Source organism: Filicampus tigris, chromosome 1 (genome assembly GCF_054856515.1).
Source record: "Filicampus tigris isolate MCC_2025a chromosome 1, RoL_Ftig_1.0, whole genome shotgun sequence".
NCBI lineage: Eukaryota > Metazoa > Chordata > Actinopteri > Syngnathiformes > Syngnathidae > Filicampus > Filicampus tigris.
Window position 1 is genome coordinate 8,049,118 of NC_141217.1, and position 19,503 is coordinate 8,068,620.

At 41.9% G+C, this 19,503-nt stretch overlaps 1 protein-coding gene across 4 annotated transcripts in view; it reads left to right on the forward strand.

The window, feature by feature from the left end:
• Positions 1-19,503, forward strand: part of klhdc8b (kelch domain containing 8B) — a 134,497-nt gene that overhangs the window by 63,528 nt on the left and 51,466 nt on the right. For 3 of the 4 annotated variants that reach the window (XM_086050132.1, XM_086050141.1, XM_086050149.1), the window contains exon 4: positions 18,580-18,744. The exons of the other annotated variant lie outside the window; for it this stretch is intronic. In XM_086050132.1, coding sequence (XP_085906258.1) covers positions 18,580-18,744 — 165 coding nt within the window. The remainder of the gene's footprint in view (positions 1-18,579; positions 18,745-19,503) is intronic. 4 annotated transcript variants of the gene reach the window in all.

The following is a 19,503-nucleotide window of genomic DNA, read 5'->3' on the forward strand; positions in this document are numbered from 1 at the left end:
TCTCTTGCTGCCCCTTTCTTTCCCTCCTCCTCGTCATCGTGCCATCTACCCAGACCAGAGACACTTGCGCTTTATAACGAAGTTCCATTCCCTACTGTCTTGTGCATTAATGAGACACCCTCTATGCAGAAATACAGACAGAAAGGCACATGTGGCATACAGAAATAATGAATGCTCCAAACTATGGTCCCTTTAGACTCCGCTATTCATATACCTACTTATGTTAATAACCTCTGCAGTGTGGAAGTCAGCAGTGCACACAAAAACACAATTTACTGAGGCACAATTTTAACATAATTACTGAATTTGGGCCGGGGGCACCCATTTTGCTTTAATAATTACACTATCACCTGTTCAACACAGACATAAAGCACTGACTCGAGACCTCGGTATGACATTGCATGTGTAACTTCACAGGTTTGCATTTATTATAAATGTGGGCGTTAGGCATGAGAGGCAGGCTAACATATACTATAAATGGAAATATGCATCTAATTTCCTCATCACTAGCTGTATCTTCTCTTGTTTGCTAGATACCACCAGTTAATGCTGCAGGCAAGAGTGGGAAGGGTAAATGTACAAGGGCATGTAAAGGTAATGATCGCATTCATTTTCACATGAGAGAGGAAAAACGAGCCATGAGAATAGAATGTTTATTCATAGGCTGGTGCAGCAGTGCATGCTGCAACAAGCTGCCAACCAGAAAAAAAAAAAAAAAAAAAAAAAAAAAACGGCTGAGTGATGTGGCTCAGGTGCGCTGAGGAAAAATGGTAACATCCCGACAGCCGCATTTTCTGCAGCCCTGTGCGCTCATTACATTCACTTTAAAAAGGATTTACACTGATTGAGGAGCGCTTGATGGCAGCTGAGCTCTGTGGCAGCTTGATTCATTATTGATTGCTTCCTATTCTTAGACTTGTGCTTCAGCATTGGCCGAAGTGCATTTGTGCTCGCGTCTAATAGGGAACCTACAGGTGACAACGCTGAAAGTGAGAGGATTCATTTCTAATTGGGGCTGCTATTACCTAGCAGGTTTTTTTCAGTTACACAGTATATCATAGCTTCACATGTCTTTATCTACACTGATGAATTGTCTCCAAATGTATTGCTATCAATGTTTCCCTTTTTATTCTTTTTAACCAGCATTGATATATATTTATTTATTTTTTAACTTCCGGCAGAATTTTCCCCACGTCCCAATGGAAATCCGATGTGCTGTATTCGTGCTGTCATTAGAGCTGCAAAATAATTGTGAGTGTCAAGAACAGCTCTTTCAACGCAGGTTTCGCCATGCCCTGAGTCTAATTTTGGAACAGTGTCGGAGAATGTGTGCAGTTTCCATAAGGAGATGATGTATTCTGCTTGTCCTGCCCCTGAACCACAACATGCTGGCACCAGCGTGGCTAACCAGAAGGTGGAGGATCAGGAGGATCAGTATTTGCGTTAGTAGCAGTGAAGGGCTCATTTTTCCCGCGATGCCTGGCTACGGTGGCTTGGAGTTGGTTCGATCGACCCTGGTTTGTATTCACACCTGAAGCAAACCGCACCAAGTCTGTTTGGAAGCGGACTGAGACCACCTGAAAAATTGGGTCTTGGTCCGGCTTTTTGATCCGCACCAGGATTAGTTGGTACGTATTCACACCTGCATAAAAGGTCCGAACCAGTGTGGGAAACGAAACCTGGTCCGTTTAAAGTGGGCCAAATGGTGCAGAAGTGAATACACCCTTAGAAACCTGGCTGCGATGTAAGGTGGACTCTGAATGACTTCTGCTATTGAAACATAGTGCTGGATTGAAAAACATTGATTAATTGAATCGATTTTCCCTTTCACAGCTCGATATAGATTCATAAAGCCGTACACTGATCACGTGATCACATTTTTTGTCAGCTCTCAATGCCTTAAGCTACATGTAATACTCTTCTAAGGCTAAAGGCCTTTAGCTGAAAAATACAAATAAATACTTTATCTTAGACTTTAGTGTAGTTAATTTCTCAACAGGCCACTCATCAGGTTGCATTATTACGTCTGTGGAAATTGCATACGCAGAATTATTTATTCAGCCCGTGATGTACAGAGTTACAAGATGTAACTGTTTTTGCCTGTTCTTGACATGCAAGTGCAAAGTCAGTTTCCTTACAGTTGTAGAAGGGATTGTTGTCATGTTGCCAGAGTGCATCATTTGGGTCCTTCTGCTTTAATTGGTGCACCAGAGTGAATAAAGAACGAGTGACAGAAGCCTCCCATTCCACAACCACAATAATCTAACAATCTCCTCAAACCACCTTTCTTCTTATCAAAGTCAGGCTAAAAATTGTTGCAAATCTAAGTGCTGTAAAATCATCCTTCACTTCCATTCGAGCACATGCTTTGCGGCATTCACATTATTTCAAGTGTCACACGGCCAATTGCAGTGTAGGTTTACAGCCCAACAGATTGAATGTCCTTTATGTCCTTGTGGTGTCAGAGTAGATGATGTACTGTGAGGCGATCAGAAGCATATCTAGTAAGAAAGGCCCTAAGTGTAGGTTGGCGGACCCCAGGGTATTAGGGGCACCATTGCTCAAGTAGTGATACAATTGGCATCAGTGCTATTTGATTCCGCTCTTCCCTCAAGTCCTGTTGAATGTCGTCTGAGCAAAGTATTGACCAGATTGTTTTTGGATCTCTAAAGACAGTCAGTTCCCGGAGGATCTTTGGGATAAAGCAAACAAAAAAGAGTCTGAAATGACAAAAACAGGCTATTGATTTAAGGGAGTATAATTTGTAAATGGATTTTCTTGGTGTGTGTGTGTGTGGGGGGTGAACAAAGGGATAAAGTTAGTCAACTTTGATATTCATTGTGTTAATCAGGGACATGTACTCAAATTCAAATACAAATCTGCGGTGTTATTCGAGGAAATAACATCTTTGCACTTGTCATGTTGACACTTACTACTTTAGCATAAACCAAGCTGACATCACCTCATTGTATTACCAGCCTCATTTAAAAAACGTGTTTTGACACATTGTCCCCACGCTTCTTTTACTAGTAAGACTTCCAACAACTCCCACTGATAAATGACTCCCACTTTCCCTGAATAAATAAAGCCAAGATCCAAGAATTCTTAACATCATGTCGCGTTACGCTAATGGCCCTTTGTCAAGAAGCCCATCACCATAACGGAGAATAATTTCTTATTTACTGTCCAACTTGTAGTTTGCCTGTTGGTTTAAGCAGCATAAGTAAGATGTGTTTTTGTCTGGCAGTGCATTGATAATTTGATGTCGTTCTAAGAAAGGCTTACTGTCGAATCAACATCACTCAGGCACATAATTGTGTCAGCGTGACAGAAAACAACAACAACAAGCAGCCTTTTCTGCATTCTACTTGAAGAGAAATTTGATTTATAGCACTCCAAGTAAAAAGTATCTCATTATGTAAAGGTTTTTGCCTGGTCAAATACTTAAATATATAACAGCTTGAATATTTGAAGCATCATGTTAGCCGCAAGTCACTTGTTTTTTTTCCCCTTTTTTGACCCAAGACATTTTTATTCTTTCTTTCGCAATCACAGTCCAAGTGGTAGCTTTTTCCCAAGGATGTAATGCCAGTAATTTTCCAACCCTTTTCTTTCAAAGATGTATGCGGGATTGAAGCCCTGTATTGTGCAGTGAGTTTTGGAAGATAAGATATGTCAGACTAATTGCTCTTCGTTTGAAAAAGAGCGGTCTAATGTAGGCAAATTAGCAGCTCAGAGAGGACTATTCAAAATTATCCAAGACTGGTTGAACAGTATTGTTTAAATACATTCGCTGGATATTCTATTAGGTACACTTTATGAGCACAGTAGTACCTCTAAGGTTGAACACTGTCTGTTTTGAGAAGATGGTCGACCTCCGATTTGTTCATATTGGCACATACTGTACATCGGGGGTGCTCAATACGTCGATCGCGATCTACCAGTCGATCGCAAAGGTAGTATTGGTAGATCGCGTGACATTTGTAATGGCTGCCATCTGTATTTTGAAATACGGTGCCTTTATTTTGAAAATGTCATACCAGAAGTTGCGTCTCACAGATTCTCCATACGCTTTACGCAGGGACTGAGAACTTGTCGTAGCGGCATTCAACCATGCGTGTTGCTTTTTCCTCGTCATTCCTCGTTGTTTTGCCAAAGCCGAATGAATATACAAAGTTAATATAACAAGTTTCTTGAAGCATCACATTTTTTATTGTAATAATTATCTCTGGGAGAAGACTGCCGTTGGTTGCAAATAGGCCAAAGTGGTCAGTACTATTTTGCATTGTCTATCGTGATTAGCTTTGACGCTAAGCTAGGCTATCTTTGTCATAAATGTAATAGGATGTATGTCTGAACTTTTGGTTCAATGGTGTGTTGGCGTTTTATGGCGTTTTGCTGAGCAATAAACATCTGTACAAGGAACTGGAGTCTCGCAATGGGCGGCAAAACATTAAAAAAAAAAAATAGATGTGCATAGTTAATTATGTTGTGTTGTGCCACATTGGCTCATGCGGTTATGTAAGGTACATCAACATAACATTGTAAATAAAGAATCCTCAATATATTTGAAAATAAAGATATGTTTTGCATTTTTGTATAGGGTAGGACCTACCCGGAAGGTAGATCATTTTGACTTGGTCATTTTATAAGTAACTCGCATGCTGAAAAAGTGTGAGCACCCCCTGCTGTACATGACGCAATCTCTCCATTCAACACAGGTGCTCTCGTGCACGGAGATGGGGGGGTCATTTAAATGCAGTTTACCTACAACCATGAACAGTATAAAAAACACATAGTGAGGATTTGAGCTTTATGACATGGTGCACCATGCTGATGAAAAGACCAAAGAAGATGCACGTGTTTAAAATGTGCTCCGAAGCAATACTCAGCAAGGCTATGTTGTTTAAACAACGCTTAATTGTTACGAATGGGCCAGAGTGTGCTGGAAAATATCCCCTTCACTATTACACTACCATCAAATGCCGTTTTGGGGGCTGCAATAGTGTAAGTAACCAGTATGAGTCCCATTTATTTCCAATTTATTTCCTTTGTACGGGTGAAGGAAGCATTGTTACTTTTTTAGATTCTCAGCAGAACGTTGGCTAATGATCATACCTTACATCATTTGTTTTCTTTGCATTACACTCTGCATGGTGCCTAAGAAGAGGAAAAAAAAAAAAAGACTATAACGTGTAAATACCGTAATCACACTTATTGGCCAAGACTAATATGAGTGACCTGTAGTATGTAACATGTAAAACCATTTCAGAATATTGTTACACGGACAATGTCTTGAGGGATACCAATGTGACAAACCATTTCCAAGAGTAATTGTCCATTTGTTTTGTAATGCAAAACCAATTCACCTAATTTCTGTGCTTGCTGTGTTAAAGCATTGGGATTCGAGGGTTTCTCTGTTGGGAATTCAGACTACCGGTAGTATTTCACAAGGCGTGCAAGCAAAGCAAAGTAGCCTACTACTGTAGGGAGAAAGTCTAACGTCTTTCTCCATCTAGTTTGTTGTGGTTTTCATGACATCACTGCCCTGACATCACATGCAACACTTCAATTGCATGATTTGTCCGTCTGCATGTGTGGGAAATAAGCTTGAGTTTGCGTGTGTGTGGCCCTGTCAAGGCTGTTCAAGTTTACATATTGGGACTACATGTGACAAATTAGGACAGGTCTGCACAACACCAAAGCAATTGTCTCTGTATGTCATTATCCTCATCATCACCATCACCATCCCACTCACATGCTGTGTTGTTTATGAAGCGTGTTATTGTGTTACTTAAAGCACAAGCAGATTCTATTATGCTTTGATTATGCAGGGCTCATGAATTTGAACAGCAGATAACAAACCTGTCACATATGCATCCAATCACTTCAACATCCTGTCAACCCCGATTTTGCCTCTTCAGTTTGAAATTAGTCAGGTGTCAAATTGGCATTGACATGAAAATGAATTTCAACATATTCCCCCATGCCAATGAAACAGCATGTTGAAGCAGTAATGCTAATATGGGTGGCATGGATAAACCTCTACAAAGACACATCTTGTGCTTTTCCCAGGTGACTATGGTAAAGTTTCTTTTGAGTTTTCTTCAAGCCCACTATATTGTACTGTACTGTACCTGACTATCAGAAAGGTAGATTTAAGTGGCTGCCTCCCGAGTGTACATGGAAGATGGTTCCGCAGGAAAAGAGCCCGATAGCTGAAGTGTTGCCTCGCAATCGAATTTTTGAGATTTCGGGAGCCACACATGTCAACTCGGAAGGTTGTAAGCACTCACAAGACTGCCTGGCCATTCAGAGCTTTGAGGTGAGAAATAAGATGATAAATTCAGTTGCAATTTTTATAGGTAGCCAAGGCATTAAATTACACAGAGAAATCTTACCTCTTGCCATTTTTCTAGTCAGCAATCGAGCAACAACATTTTGGATTAACTGGAAAGACTTTGATCCACCTGACAACAGAGATTTACAATAACAACAACAACCACCTGAGGTTAAAACACTCTCACTTACACACATACACATAAACCTTACTTGTAAAATGATGTAAGTTAGTTTCCTCTCCACTTACAAGAAATAAGTTTTCAAATTTGTTCGTGACCTTTCCATTTCTATGCGCTTGAATTCCACTTCCTCTCCTGACAACATCTTAAGCACAAAAACTTTTCTCACATATTACTTTGGGAGGATGGCAGCAGTAATCTCTTGAGCCCTTTCTCTTCCATTGGCTGGTGTGGAAATGGAAGGGCGAATAAACACAAGGCTTGATATTGTCAATATTAATCTTGTGAGTGCTGGTTGGGACACTCTGTGTTAATTATAACTGTGAAAAAATAAGGCAAAAATAGCAGTAAAAGTGTAATGTACAAGTAATGGAAAGACATTTTATCATTGTCTGCTTTGAAGCGCAGTGGATTGAATTTGTGACACAGAAATGTAATATGAACGTTTATTTACAGAGCTGGGCACTCGACCCTTTTTTTGCCGGTTCGTCCTCCGTCCGCGAACTGGGTACTTTTCCATCCTCGTCCGTCCGTCCTTATTCAGAAAAATGATCGTCCTCTGACCCCGTCTGTCCTCGTCCTTTTAAAGCGCTTCCGTCCTTACGTCCGCCCCCACCCACCAAAAAACTTCTGGGTTAACGGTTTGACGAACCGCTTGCCAGCACACGTTGTATGTATGTAAGAAGACGAAGTGAGTGAGTTGAGAATTCTAATGTAACTGCTTTATTTAACAGCGGTCGTTGTTTACTAGGGGTGTAACGGTACGCTAAATCACATTTCTGTTCGATTTTTTGGAAACTTCGGTTCGGTATATTTTCGGTACAAAAAAAACAGATTAAAAAAAAAAAACATGTTTCTTTTGAAAAGATGACAAGTAAATGGTACATTTTTTAGAAAAAATAAATAAAAGCGAAACATTCGGGTGATATTCTAAGAAATTACACCAGAATAAAAAAATACACTAACAATAAAGATCTCTTAATTTAGGAAATTATTAAGACACTGAAATCTTTAAACACTCAGCAGCAAAAGCCTATGACACACCTAAGTATTCAAGTTAAAGACAAGTTGTCATTACAATACATGTATACATTTACTGTGATTAAAAAAAAATACATACAATAACAGTTACAATTATCGCTAACTATATTAAAACTCTTTTTATAATGATTTTTTTTTAAAGTCTTTATGAAATTGTATACACTTTTTAGGCATTGAAATCTTTGAACATCTTATTGTAACGAATTGGGTTATCTGTGTTGTGCTCGGATTTGTGTGTTGCTGAGTTGTGATGTTTCCGAGGTTCATGAATGCATCGTACGGCAAGCGAGTGAAGCAGCGTAGAAAGAAGAGCGTGAGCAGTTGTACTTGGATTAATAAAAACATGATAATTAAACTACGTCTGACGGCGTGTTGCTGGAAGACGCTACAATATGATAAATCTTGCTATTTAAGTTTGACGTTTTGGGCTAAAAAGACTGCTTGCTTCCTCGTCTAAGAAACATTCACAGTCGGATGATGCCGTGCATGTTAGACGTGCTAGCCGCAACATAGCCGCCGAATTCATGTACCAATGTCGGCACACACATTTCGGACTTATCCACGCACCTTTCCCCATCGGCGATGGGGAACAGGAAAGCCAGAATGTTCGACAATTACATAGACGGAAAAAATGGGCTTCCTGCTCTGCTTAGTCCGACTATTTTTTTTTTAAGTTAGCGCCTACAAAATGGGCGTCCGTATTAGGCGGGTAGGGGGACCGGTCCATCACATAGGCAGGATACCCAGCTCTGGTTTTTAATGTCAAAATACAGTAGTTTGACGACAGTGTGTCAGTGTGTGTAAATTGTAGCAGGTCTCAAGCTTTCTTTTTTCACATAATCAAAGTTAAGACCAGACAAAGTCAACTGGTACGCTTCCAAAGGAACTCAGCATTGCACCCTTAGTCTGTCCATGACACTAAAGAACTCAAATTGTAATGTAATACACACTGGGTGAGACAAACAATGTAAATTGAATCCTTGGTGAAGGAAATTGGAAATGCGTTTGCCGGCAGGGTCAGAGGCTGAATTTGCAAGCATTTAATATGCTCAGAACTTTATGTAGCCGTCAAAGATCTTTAGATTAGGTTGTGATTTACCATGTTCATGTAGGACCTTGTTACATTTAGTGTCCTCATGAAACTCACAGCTGTTTTCCTTAATGAATTAACGTGACAATTGTTACAGCCTTGGCTGCCCTCTCCCATTGCTCTTGATCAAGAGACAATGGATAAAGGAGCTAGATTACCTTTTATCAATGGAAAGTGCCAGTAAACAACACAATGTTTGTCCAAGTGTTTACCACGATGGTCCCCATACGATCTGCAGACAAATAGGCTTTTGTTCTTTCATTAAGCAGCTGAAAGGAAGCTGCTTTCAGTGATGAATTTACCTCTTTTATCCTGATGTTACTTCAATTCTCTCTCCTCCTCATACAGACACCTTCTGTTAAGTCAATAAATTCACTTAGGTTCTTTTTTTTCTCGTTACAGCGGAAGATTGGACGAGTCTATTATTGAGCGTCGGTAAGGAGGACGAACAATATGGTGGCACGTTTAACACCATCACGTCACATTAATCCAGATTTGGGAGTCCCTCCTTGAAACTGGGCGCCATTCAATTGCCAACATCGCACAAAATGCAAGAAGTGATAAATGATGACAGAAAATGATCAAACTTTGTCTTCATGTCCTTAGGAGGACAATTGATCCTCCAAAACGTGAAAGCTCTTATGCAAACCACCCCCCGTCTACTCATCTTCCCGTCCTTCAAGGGCACTATAGGGGGTCTTCATTGATCATCTATTGACAAATTGTCATACAGAGTGCTGTTATATCTAACTTGCCACAAAATACAACCTTTTTTTAAACATGTTTAAAGGCGGCTATTATCCTTTTATGCTGAACCAATGTTATGCATTTTTAGCCGGTGCTTCTCTTCTATTTAAACATTGTGCCTGATATTTGAAGATATTTCATGCATAACACAAACTCTCCTTTCGTACTTGTCTTCTACTGCAGCTGTTAAGCTTATGCCTATCTCCTCAACGTACCTCTTTAAGATAATTTTCTATAAAATGATGCATTCAAATGCTTGTAAAGCAAAAATTACTATTACAAAATTACAGTATTTTCTCATTGGCTAGAATTAGAATTTCTTTTTTGCTCATAGTTATTTAAACATCAGTCACGTCACGGGTTGTACAAATCCTTATGCATACCAATTTACCGAAGCATTTGAACACTTTGTGTCCTTAACACGAGGTAGCCGCTAGCTCAATTACCACCAGTACCGTCATGAGGTAAACTATCAAAGGATTAAATCCGCTTAATCCTGTTAAAGATGATGGTTCATGGTTGATGTGGTTGCTGCCAGCTGGTGTCTGCACACAAACTAAGCATGATGACTTTGAGAAATCGGTCAGTATTTCGAGCCTATCAGTGTTCATTGAATTTGAACGTGTAGTATGTGCACTGGCTCAGGATGGCTCAAGCAGCACCATGATGACCATGACTCGGGTGACTCTGTGGAGATTGAACAGGCCCATTGTGTCTAGGCTGGATTTAAACTGCAGTTATTGATGACCAATTCCGACTATATCTTCCATCAAGAAAGAAAGTTCATTCAGCTGTGGGATCGGAACACCACCAGTGCAGAACTTGCTCGGGAATGGCAGCAGGCGGGCAAGAATGCATCTGCATGCACAGCGAGGAAAAGACTTATGGAGGATAGCCTCCATAAAACATTTTAAAAAATGTAGTTGGTAATGTAATCCTAGTGCCATAATACTAAAGTAATATAACTATATTTAAATACGTTTGGATTACCGTATTTTCTGGACTAGAAGACCCACCTTTATACAAACCGCATCCACTCTATTTTTTAGAAAATAGGGGAAACACATTATATATAAGCCGCACCAGGTTATAAACCACATCTATCTATGTTAAGAAATGTGATAATTACTGCATTTACAGAGCAATTTTGAACTGTAAATGTATGTACCTGAATATATTCTTTCCTAACAGTGCCTTTTAACATGGTAGCAACTTAGCTGATTAAAATGGAATGGAAGCAAGAGAAAATACATCCATCCATCCATCCATTATCTGTACCGCTTCTCCTCACAAGGGTCGCGGGGCGTGCTGGAGCCTATCCCAGCTGTCTTTGAGCAGTAGGCGGGGGACACCCTGAACTGGTTGCCAGCCAATCGCAGGGCACACAGAGACAAACATCCGCACTCACAATCACACCTAGGGGCAATTTAGAGTATCCAATCAACTTACCATGCATGTTTTTGGAATGTGGGAGGAAAACCGGAGTGCCCGGGGAGAACATGCAAACTCCACACAGGGAGGCCGGAGCCGGGATCGAACCCACGACCTCTGAAATGTGAGGCGGACGTGCTAACCAGTCGACCACCGTGCCACCAGAGAAAATACAGCGCCTTGAAAAAGTATTCACCCCCCTTGACATTTTTTGTGTTTTGTTGCCTCACAACCTGGAATTAAAATGGATTGTTTGAGGGTTTGCATCATTTAATTTGCAGAACATGCCCACAACTTTGAAGACGTGATATATTTTTTATTGTGAAGCAAACAACAAATAGGACAAAATAAAAGAAAACATCATTGAGCATAAGTATTCACCCCCCAAATGTCAGTACTTTTTTAGAACCACCTTTGGTGGCAATCACAGCTGCAAGTCGTTTTTGAGAAGTCTCTATGAGTTTACCGCATCTTGCCACTGGGCTAGAATGCTAGCTCTTAGCGCTTCTCCGTGATAACAAGGAGTCCTGATGATTTTGACATTGCATACGTTTCTTCGCAAATGTTATTCAAAATAAATAAAAGTCCTACAGTTAATACGATCCAAAACGGTCACCTTCCATTCCCTTTGAGTCACTTTTGAAACATACTGCGCTAAAACCACCATGTATCTCTCCAGCCAGCTCTGATCTGGCTCAGTCATTTAACTGTTGTCCAACAAAAACCTGTACGTGGGATGACCATTGAGGTGAATTGTGTTGTGACCAGTTACTCACTTAACTCAGCGAAATCTTGTTTGGCCAAAAGGTTTGAGTGCTAAGGACTGTACTGTGACGTCTCTCTTTCCACATTGAAATAGTCATTTTGTAAAATAAACCACATTTTTATTAAATGTATCTGTAATGAGATTAGGGCGGCACGGTGGTTGACTTGTTAGCATGTCCGCCTCACAGTTCAGAGGTCGTGGGTTCGATCCCGGCTCCGGCCTCCCTGTGTGGCGTTTGCATGTACACCCCGTGCCTGCGTAGGTTTTCTCCGGGTTCCCTCCCACATTCCAAAAACATTCATGGTAAATTGATTGGACACTCTAAATTGCCCCTAGGTATGATTGTGAGTGCGGATGATTGTTTGTCTCTGCGTGCCCTGTCATTGGCTGGCAACCAATTCCCCCGCCTACTGCCCGAAGACAGCTGGGATAGGCTCCAGCACGCCCGTGACCCTTGTGAGGGTAAGCGGTATAGATAATGGATGGATGGATGTAATCGGATTACGTTTTTTTCTGCAATGGTAATGGAATACAGGTTCCGTTTTTTTGTATCCTGAATGCGTAACGCCAATACATGTATGTCGTTACTCACCGAGCCTGTGCACGCATGACGTGCGCACTCGATGATATCGCAATGTGCCCCCATTGGACAATGGTGTCCTATGCCCTGTGCGTGCTCTGCTTATTGGGAGCGACGGGCCTGAACATATGACAAAAAGATCTAAAAATACGGAATCAGCAAACTGTGAAAAACAATATTTGTGTCATTCTCAAAACTTTTGCCCATGACTGTAGACTAGTGATGTGTCTGTATGTGTGTCTGACTTGTGCGCTGTTTGTTAGACTTAGATTACGGCGGAATAGCTCAGTGATAGAGTGGGTTCCTCCCAACCCAGAGGATGTGGGTTCAATCCCCGGTTCTTGTGACCATGTCAAGTTGTCCTTGAGCAAGATACTGAACCCCCAGTTGCTCCTGAGTCTGCGTCATCAGTAGGTGAATGAGAAGTCAGTGTGAAGCACTTGGAGTGATTTGTGGGTGGAAAAGAGTTATACAAGTGAAAGACCATTTCATCAATTTGCACAAAATGTGGTGGATGGGCCAGGTACTTTCAAGAGCCCATTCGGGTGCAGAGCTGAAGTTATATCAACGTATGTCAAATGTTCAACATTTACCATAAATTCTCAGTAAACAATGCAAGGATCTTAATGTAAAGTTTCTAATTACAATTTTTTGATGGTGCAACTGTCTTTTTGTTTTGTTTCTTCCAAAAATCCCTTGTCAAGCGCTCTTGATTATTGGTACATCACCTGGAAAAAAAAACCACAGGTTGTTTACTTGAAGGTCAGGCAGAAAAGTAGACATGCAATGGTTGTTCCCAACATTTATGAAGCACTCGTATCAACTTGCTTAGAACATTTCACAGGCTACAAAGGTGAATGGGAGTTTGTCAAAACATGCAAAGGAGAGCAAGGGAGTGAGGGGATGGGACGGAGCAGTTTATATGCTTAGGTGTATGCTGTGGCTCTTTGGAGTAACAGTCAAAATTGTGGCTCTTTGTCTTTGTTCTATTGCAATTTGTCTCTTTCTGTCATTTCTTGTTTTCTGTACTATCGCCACTACAGCTGCAACAATGAGAGGCCATGCAACATAAGAGGTGTGTTTTTCTTATTTTTCCCTCTTCAGATAAGAGTGGGAAGATGAAAAAGGGAAATAAAAGGAAAGATAGAGTAGGTTGCGAAAAGGACAAATGGAGCAGTCAATTAAGCAAATAGTGGGAAAAACGGGCATCAAAGTAAAGTTATAAATAGCCAAATGCGGATGATGGAGGGAGCGACAAGACAATAGTGGATGCCACTGATGAAAGAGGCTGATGAGGGATCAAAGCATTCTATTGAGTCTTCTCAACTACAGCTTTGGAGGAGAAGCAACATCACAAAATAGAAAGCTGCACATTTACACTTTGCTGTGACTCACTGGTCTGCCTCTTGGTGATAACGGATTTGGTCGACAGCAAGTGCGCAGTCAAACAGCCACACCATAATAAGTCTGTAGGTTACGCTGCGGTTGCCATGGTGACTCCCTGGGTGATAGGCAAAGAATAGAGCCCGCTTTCCTTAATTAGAGGAGATTGCACATGATTAAACCAATGTTCGGCCAAAACAGGAGCACACGTGCACGTGCCTGTGCGTGCACACACACACACAATACAATACAACTTTATTTATGCAGCGCCTTTCAAAACAGCTACAGCTGTAACAAAGCACTTTACATTACAATAACAAAATAGCATTAATATAACGCAGTCACACACACGCACTGACACAGACAAGCTACAGGTTGCATAGTCATACATGCATAGATAACAGCGTGGCTGCTAGAATGTCAAGCATATTCACTTGTTGATCATTCAGAGTCAGAAAGACAGTGTCTTAGATTATACTAGTATCCTAATTCTAATAGTCGTATAGAATACATCATTCTACAGTATAGTGGCACCATCTATCCATCCATCCATCCATTGTCTACTGCTTATCCGAGCTCGGGTCGTGGAGGCAGCAGCTTCGGCAGGGACGCCCAGACTTCCCTCTCCCCAGCAACGTCTTCCAGCTCTTTTGGAGGGATCCCAAGGCGTTCCCAGGCAAGCCGGGAGACATAGTCTCTCCAGCGTGTCCTGGGTCGTCCTCGAGGCCTCCTACCGGGGGGACATGCCCGGAACACCTCACCAGGGAGGCGTTCGGGAGGCATCCTAATCAGATGCCCGAGCCACCTCAGCTGGCTCCTCTCAACGTGGAGGAGCAGTGGCTCGACTCTGAGTCCCTCCCGGCTGGCAGAACTTCTTACCCTATCTCTAAGGGAGAGCCCGGACACCATGCGGAGAAAATCCATTTCGGCTGCTTGTATCCGAGATCTTGTTCTTTTGGTCATGACCCGCAGCCCATGACCATAGGTGAGAGTAAGAACGTAGATCGAGAGCTTCGCCTTTCAGCTCAGCTCCTTCTTCACCACGACAGACCGATACAGAGTCCACATCACAGCAGATGCTGCAGCGATCCGCCTGTCGATCTCCCGTTCCATCCTACCCTCACTCAACCCCTCTCGAGAAGACTGGCACCAGAGCCCAAGCTCTGTGTGGAGGTGAGCCCCACTATATCTAGTCGGAACTTCTCAGCCTCTCACACAAACTCAGGCTCTTCCCCGCCAGAGAGGTGACATTCCATGTCCCAAGAGCTAGTTTTTCTTGCCAGGGATCGGACCGCCAAGACCGCCCAGCTCACACAGCACCGGACCCCTTTGGCCCCTCCCACAGGTGGTGAGCCCATGGGAAGGGAGACCCACGTTTCCTTTTTGGGCTGAGTCCGACCGGGCCCCATGGGTGCGGGCCCGGCCACCAGGCGCTTGCCAACGAGCCCCACCTCCAGGCCTGGCTCCAGAGGTGGGCCCCGGTCCGTGCGAGGAAAAACTTGGTCCATAATTCATCATTAGGGTCTTCTGAGCCGTGCTTGCTCTGGTCCCTCACCTAGGACCTGTTTGCCATGGGTGACCCTGTCAGGGGCATAAAGCCCCAGACAACTTAGCTCCTAGGCTCCTAGAAACTGAGCCATGATTGGGCGTTACCTGGGCGCTGAGCAGTTGTGATGTCATTTTCAGTCGACAGAAGTGACAAAATGGCCGCCCCCTGAGATGGCTAAAAAGGGGTAGATTTAGCTGCTTAACTCATATTCCACAAATGAAATATTAATCGGAATGCCTTGTCTCAACTAGTGGGCCTGCTGGGAACATATTCTTGAAAAAAAATGTGTTTGGGTTGATTTAAGTGTATCCCTTGGAAATCATGGTCTGCTCAACCCGCTCGAGTCCCTGGGAGAGGTGAACAACTAAAAGTCTCTAAAAGGGTTTCTGGACTGAGAAACACATTTTCTTCAGCTTCATTTTCCCAGCTTGCATCTCGTGCAAGCACCTTCTCTACAGAGAGACGGTCATGAAAGACAATGAGCTGATCATTTATTGTGGAACAGTGGGGTGGAACTTCTCAATAGTAGATGCAAATTTTGCGGTGATCACACTCATGGTGAGTGACAGATTTATTAGTGCTGAATTCTTCACAGTTTGAACCACAGCTTGGTGGCTATGTCAGCCGTCTGCATGACTGAGCATCCTTCCTCACTGTCCCTCAGTGACTCACTTTCTCGCATTTGGGAAGTCACAACTCTCCGAACGCTAATGGACCGCTAATCTGGAACACGGAAATCTCCTTTTTTTTCACCCCATGCTCCCTTATTTCTTTCTCTCCTTCCTGTCCATCATTTCAATTTTCTGCCCTAGCATTTCTTCAACAGGCTTACCAGATTTACTTGGTCAGCATTGCTCGCCCTATTTTTAAGTCTTAGTAATAACTGACATTGCAGTACCGGAGGATCTTTATGTTTCCCTGGAGTGCCTAAGGAAATGCTAAGTGTATGATATAAATAGGTTAATGAATCATAAGGGCAGTACCAGAAATGACATGGAGGATAGTGATGGGTGGCTTGACCCTGAAATATTCATACTCTTATACTGTGTTTCTGTTCTGAACTTGCTACTGGAATTGATTTTCATAATAAATATCCCTATTTTTTACTGTCCTCCATAATTATTGGCAACCCCTGCTTAAGATGTATTTTTTAGCGTCTAATAAATTTTTTTTTTTTTTTCCGAAATGATATCGGACCAAATTTTTTTTTTTAAAAAGGGGGAAAATCCAACCTTGAATGTAAGTGCTTTTTTTTCAGGGGAAAAAAGAAAGATCTACATTAAGAAATAATTCTTTGACATCCAATCGTGTGCTTAGCGCCTAATCTGATAAAATGTTCCACAAGATGGGAGAATGCAGAAAGAGGGATCTTTGACTATTCCTCTTTGCACATTCTTGCTAAATCTACCAAAGACCTGGGTCCTCTCCTCTTTAGCTCACTCCACAGGTTTACAGTGGTGTTGAGGTCTGAGGACTGATATTGCCATAGGAGGACCTTGAATCTGTGTCTGGTGAACCATTTCTAGAATTTGCAGTATGAGTGTATGCTTCTGCAATAAAAAGTGCATTTATTTTAAGGCTTTTAACATCTTAACCAGTGGTGCCAATAATTATGGAGGGCACTTCATTTGGAAGGTAGTTTATAATGATTGGATTTGAGCACTCGATTTTTAAGGAAAAACATTTTCTGCTCCTAATATAGGTGGCCTAATAACTCTGTTTCTTATTATATGGGAGAAAACTGGCACGAGGTAGGTGTTAATAAAATTTGACTTTTTCTTGTGAAAACAAGTCTTCATCTTGGATGGGGTTTTCTAAAAGTTCCAATGATTTGAGGCAATGCGGCTACAAAGTAGGAGGCTATTATTCATGCTACAATGCTTGAGTTTAATATTTAAAATCTGTGTGTGTGTGTGTGTGTGTGTGTGTGTATATATATCCATCCATCCATTATCAATACCGCTTCTCCTCACAAGGGTCGCAGGGCGTGCTGGAGCTTATCCCAGCTGTCTTCGGGCAGTAGGCGGGGGACACCCTGAATTGGTTGCCAGCCAATCGCAGGGCACACAGAGACAAACATCCGCACTCACAATCACACCTAGGGGCAATTTAGAGAGTCCAATCAACTTACCATGCATGTTTTTGGAATGTGGGAGGAAACTGGAGTACCCGGAGAAAACCCACGCAGGCACGGGGAGAACATGCAAACTCCACACAGGGAGGCCGGAGCCGGGATCGAACCCACGACCTTTTGTCCTGCCTAGAGGACGTCAAAGGCTGGATGTCACTGAATTTCTCAAATTTCAATGAAAAGAAAACAGAAGTTATGGTGTTCGGTCCCAGTGGCTCGTCTACATCCCGTCTTGTTGACCTGGCCCCCCTGGCTTCATATCTAAAGCCAACAGTCTCAAACTTGGGTTTTAAAATGGACAGTGATCTTAAATTGGACCAGCAAATCAGTGCTGTTGTAAAGTCCAGCTTCTTTCACCTTGGACAGTTGGCTCAGGTAAAGCTCCTCCTTTCCCATCGACACTTAGAAACAGTCATCCATGCCTTTGTTGCATCTCGGCTAGATTACTGTAATGCACTTTATTTTTGAGTCGGACAGTCCTCCCTCATATGTCTCCAGTTGGTCCAAAATGCTGCTGCCCGCCTATTAACTGGAGCTCAGAGGATGGAGCACATAACACCAATTCTGGCCTCCCTTCACTGGCTGCCAGTGCATTTTAGGGTCCAATTTAAGATTATATTATTTGTCTATAAGTGGCCTGGCCCCGGCGTACCTCTCTGAGCTCCTCCACTCCTACGCACCTTCCAGCAGCCTCAGTTCTGCGGACCAGGCGCTGCTCGAGGTGCAGAGGACCAAGCGGAGCCTCAGAGGGGATTGAGCCTTTTTGACTGCTGGTCCTTCCCTTTGGTATGACCTCCCATTGGATGTTAGGCAAGCCCCCTCTCTGTTGTAAAACCCGGTTGAAGGCAGATTTCTATTCTCTGGCTTTTGATCCGACCTGAAATTTTTGGCTCTTTTCCGTGTTTTATGTTAATTTATTGATTCCACTTGTATTATGGCTATTTTGTTGTTTGTATGTAAAGTGCTTTGTTACAGCTCTAGCTGTTGTGAAATGCGCTATACAAATATAATTTTATTGTATTCTATAAAGACGAGGGAGTACTGATTCAACACCTTTACTTAGGTAAAAGTAAAGCACACTCAATCAAATTTGAGATTATAATAGACATCCATTATCTGAACCACTTATCCTCACGAGGGCCAGACAAGCTTAAATGTGATCATAGGAAGGGCGTTATGAATGCTTTTCACATTAGCAGTGACGGCAGCCTGTTTTAAAAATTCTGTTTATTGGTAAGACATTTCATTTCTTTCTCCATGATGCTTCACTTTCTCAATCTGAAAGTTTTTTTTTGTTATTTTTGTTTTAAATCGCCCTCATTATATCTGTTTTACGGCAGATGGCAAGGTGTACGCATTGGGGGGTATGGGGCCGGACATCACACCCCAGGCCCTGGTGAGAGTTTATGAAGCAGAAAAAGACCAATGGCAGCCACTGACTTCAATGCCGACGCCACGATATGGAGCCACGCCCTTCGTAAAAGGAAACAAAATCTACATCTTGGGTAGGACATTTCCTCTACAACTGTTATCTAATTTCGGTTATATTTTTGGGGTGTTTGGTTGACTTAATGAAACTTTAAGTTCAACTGCATTTTTAAATTCATTCCAAAATATTATTATTATTAGCAGTAGTAGTAGTTGTTGTAGTAGTAGTACTAGTAGTTGAGGTGGTAGTAGTAGTAGTCGTAGTAGTAGTAGTAGTAGTAATAGCATAACATTGGTCAACAGCAAATTCTCATCAGCGTTGTAATTTATAGCTAGCAACGACATTTCAGGAAATAAAATCCCCGTTGCTGAACCTAACCCTTAATTCAATTTACAGTAATAAATGTATTATTATTATTATTATTACAATGAAAATGTACCTGATGTGCTAGAGAAAAAAATTAGGGTAGATTCAGAATCAGCGCAAAAATGAATCCAGAGTATTTTTGCATCTCTGATTAAAAAAGTCAGTCAAAATTTGTTGACCAGTATTATGGATTCAATGATACAGATGTTGCCTGGAAATACTCCATTTTGCAAGTAATATACAGGAATAACTTTTTCGAGGTAATGTTGGCCACAATGCAAGAAACCTATATATTTATATATTTAAAGGACTTTGAATAGAAAATTAGATGAGGTCTGTTCTTTTATTGTTCATATCCCACAATCTACGAACAGTTGGACACTGACTGTTTTTGCAGCTGTCTTTACCATGGTTTGATTTGACAGAACATTCCTTTTTTAAATTCCATTACATTCTATCAAAATGCTGC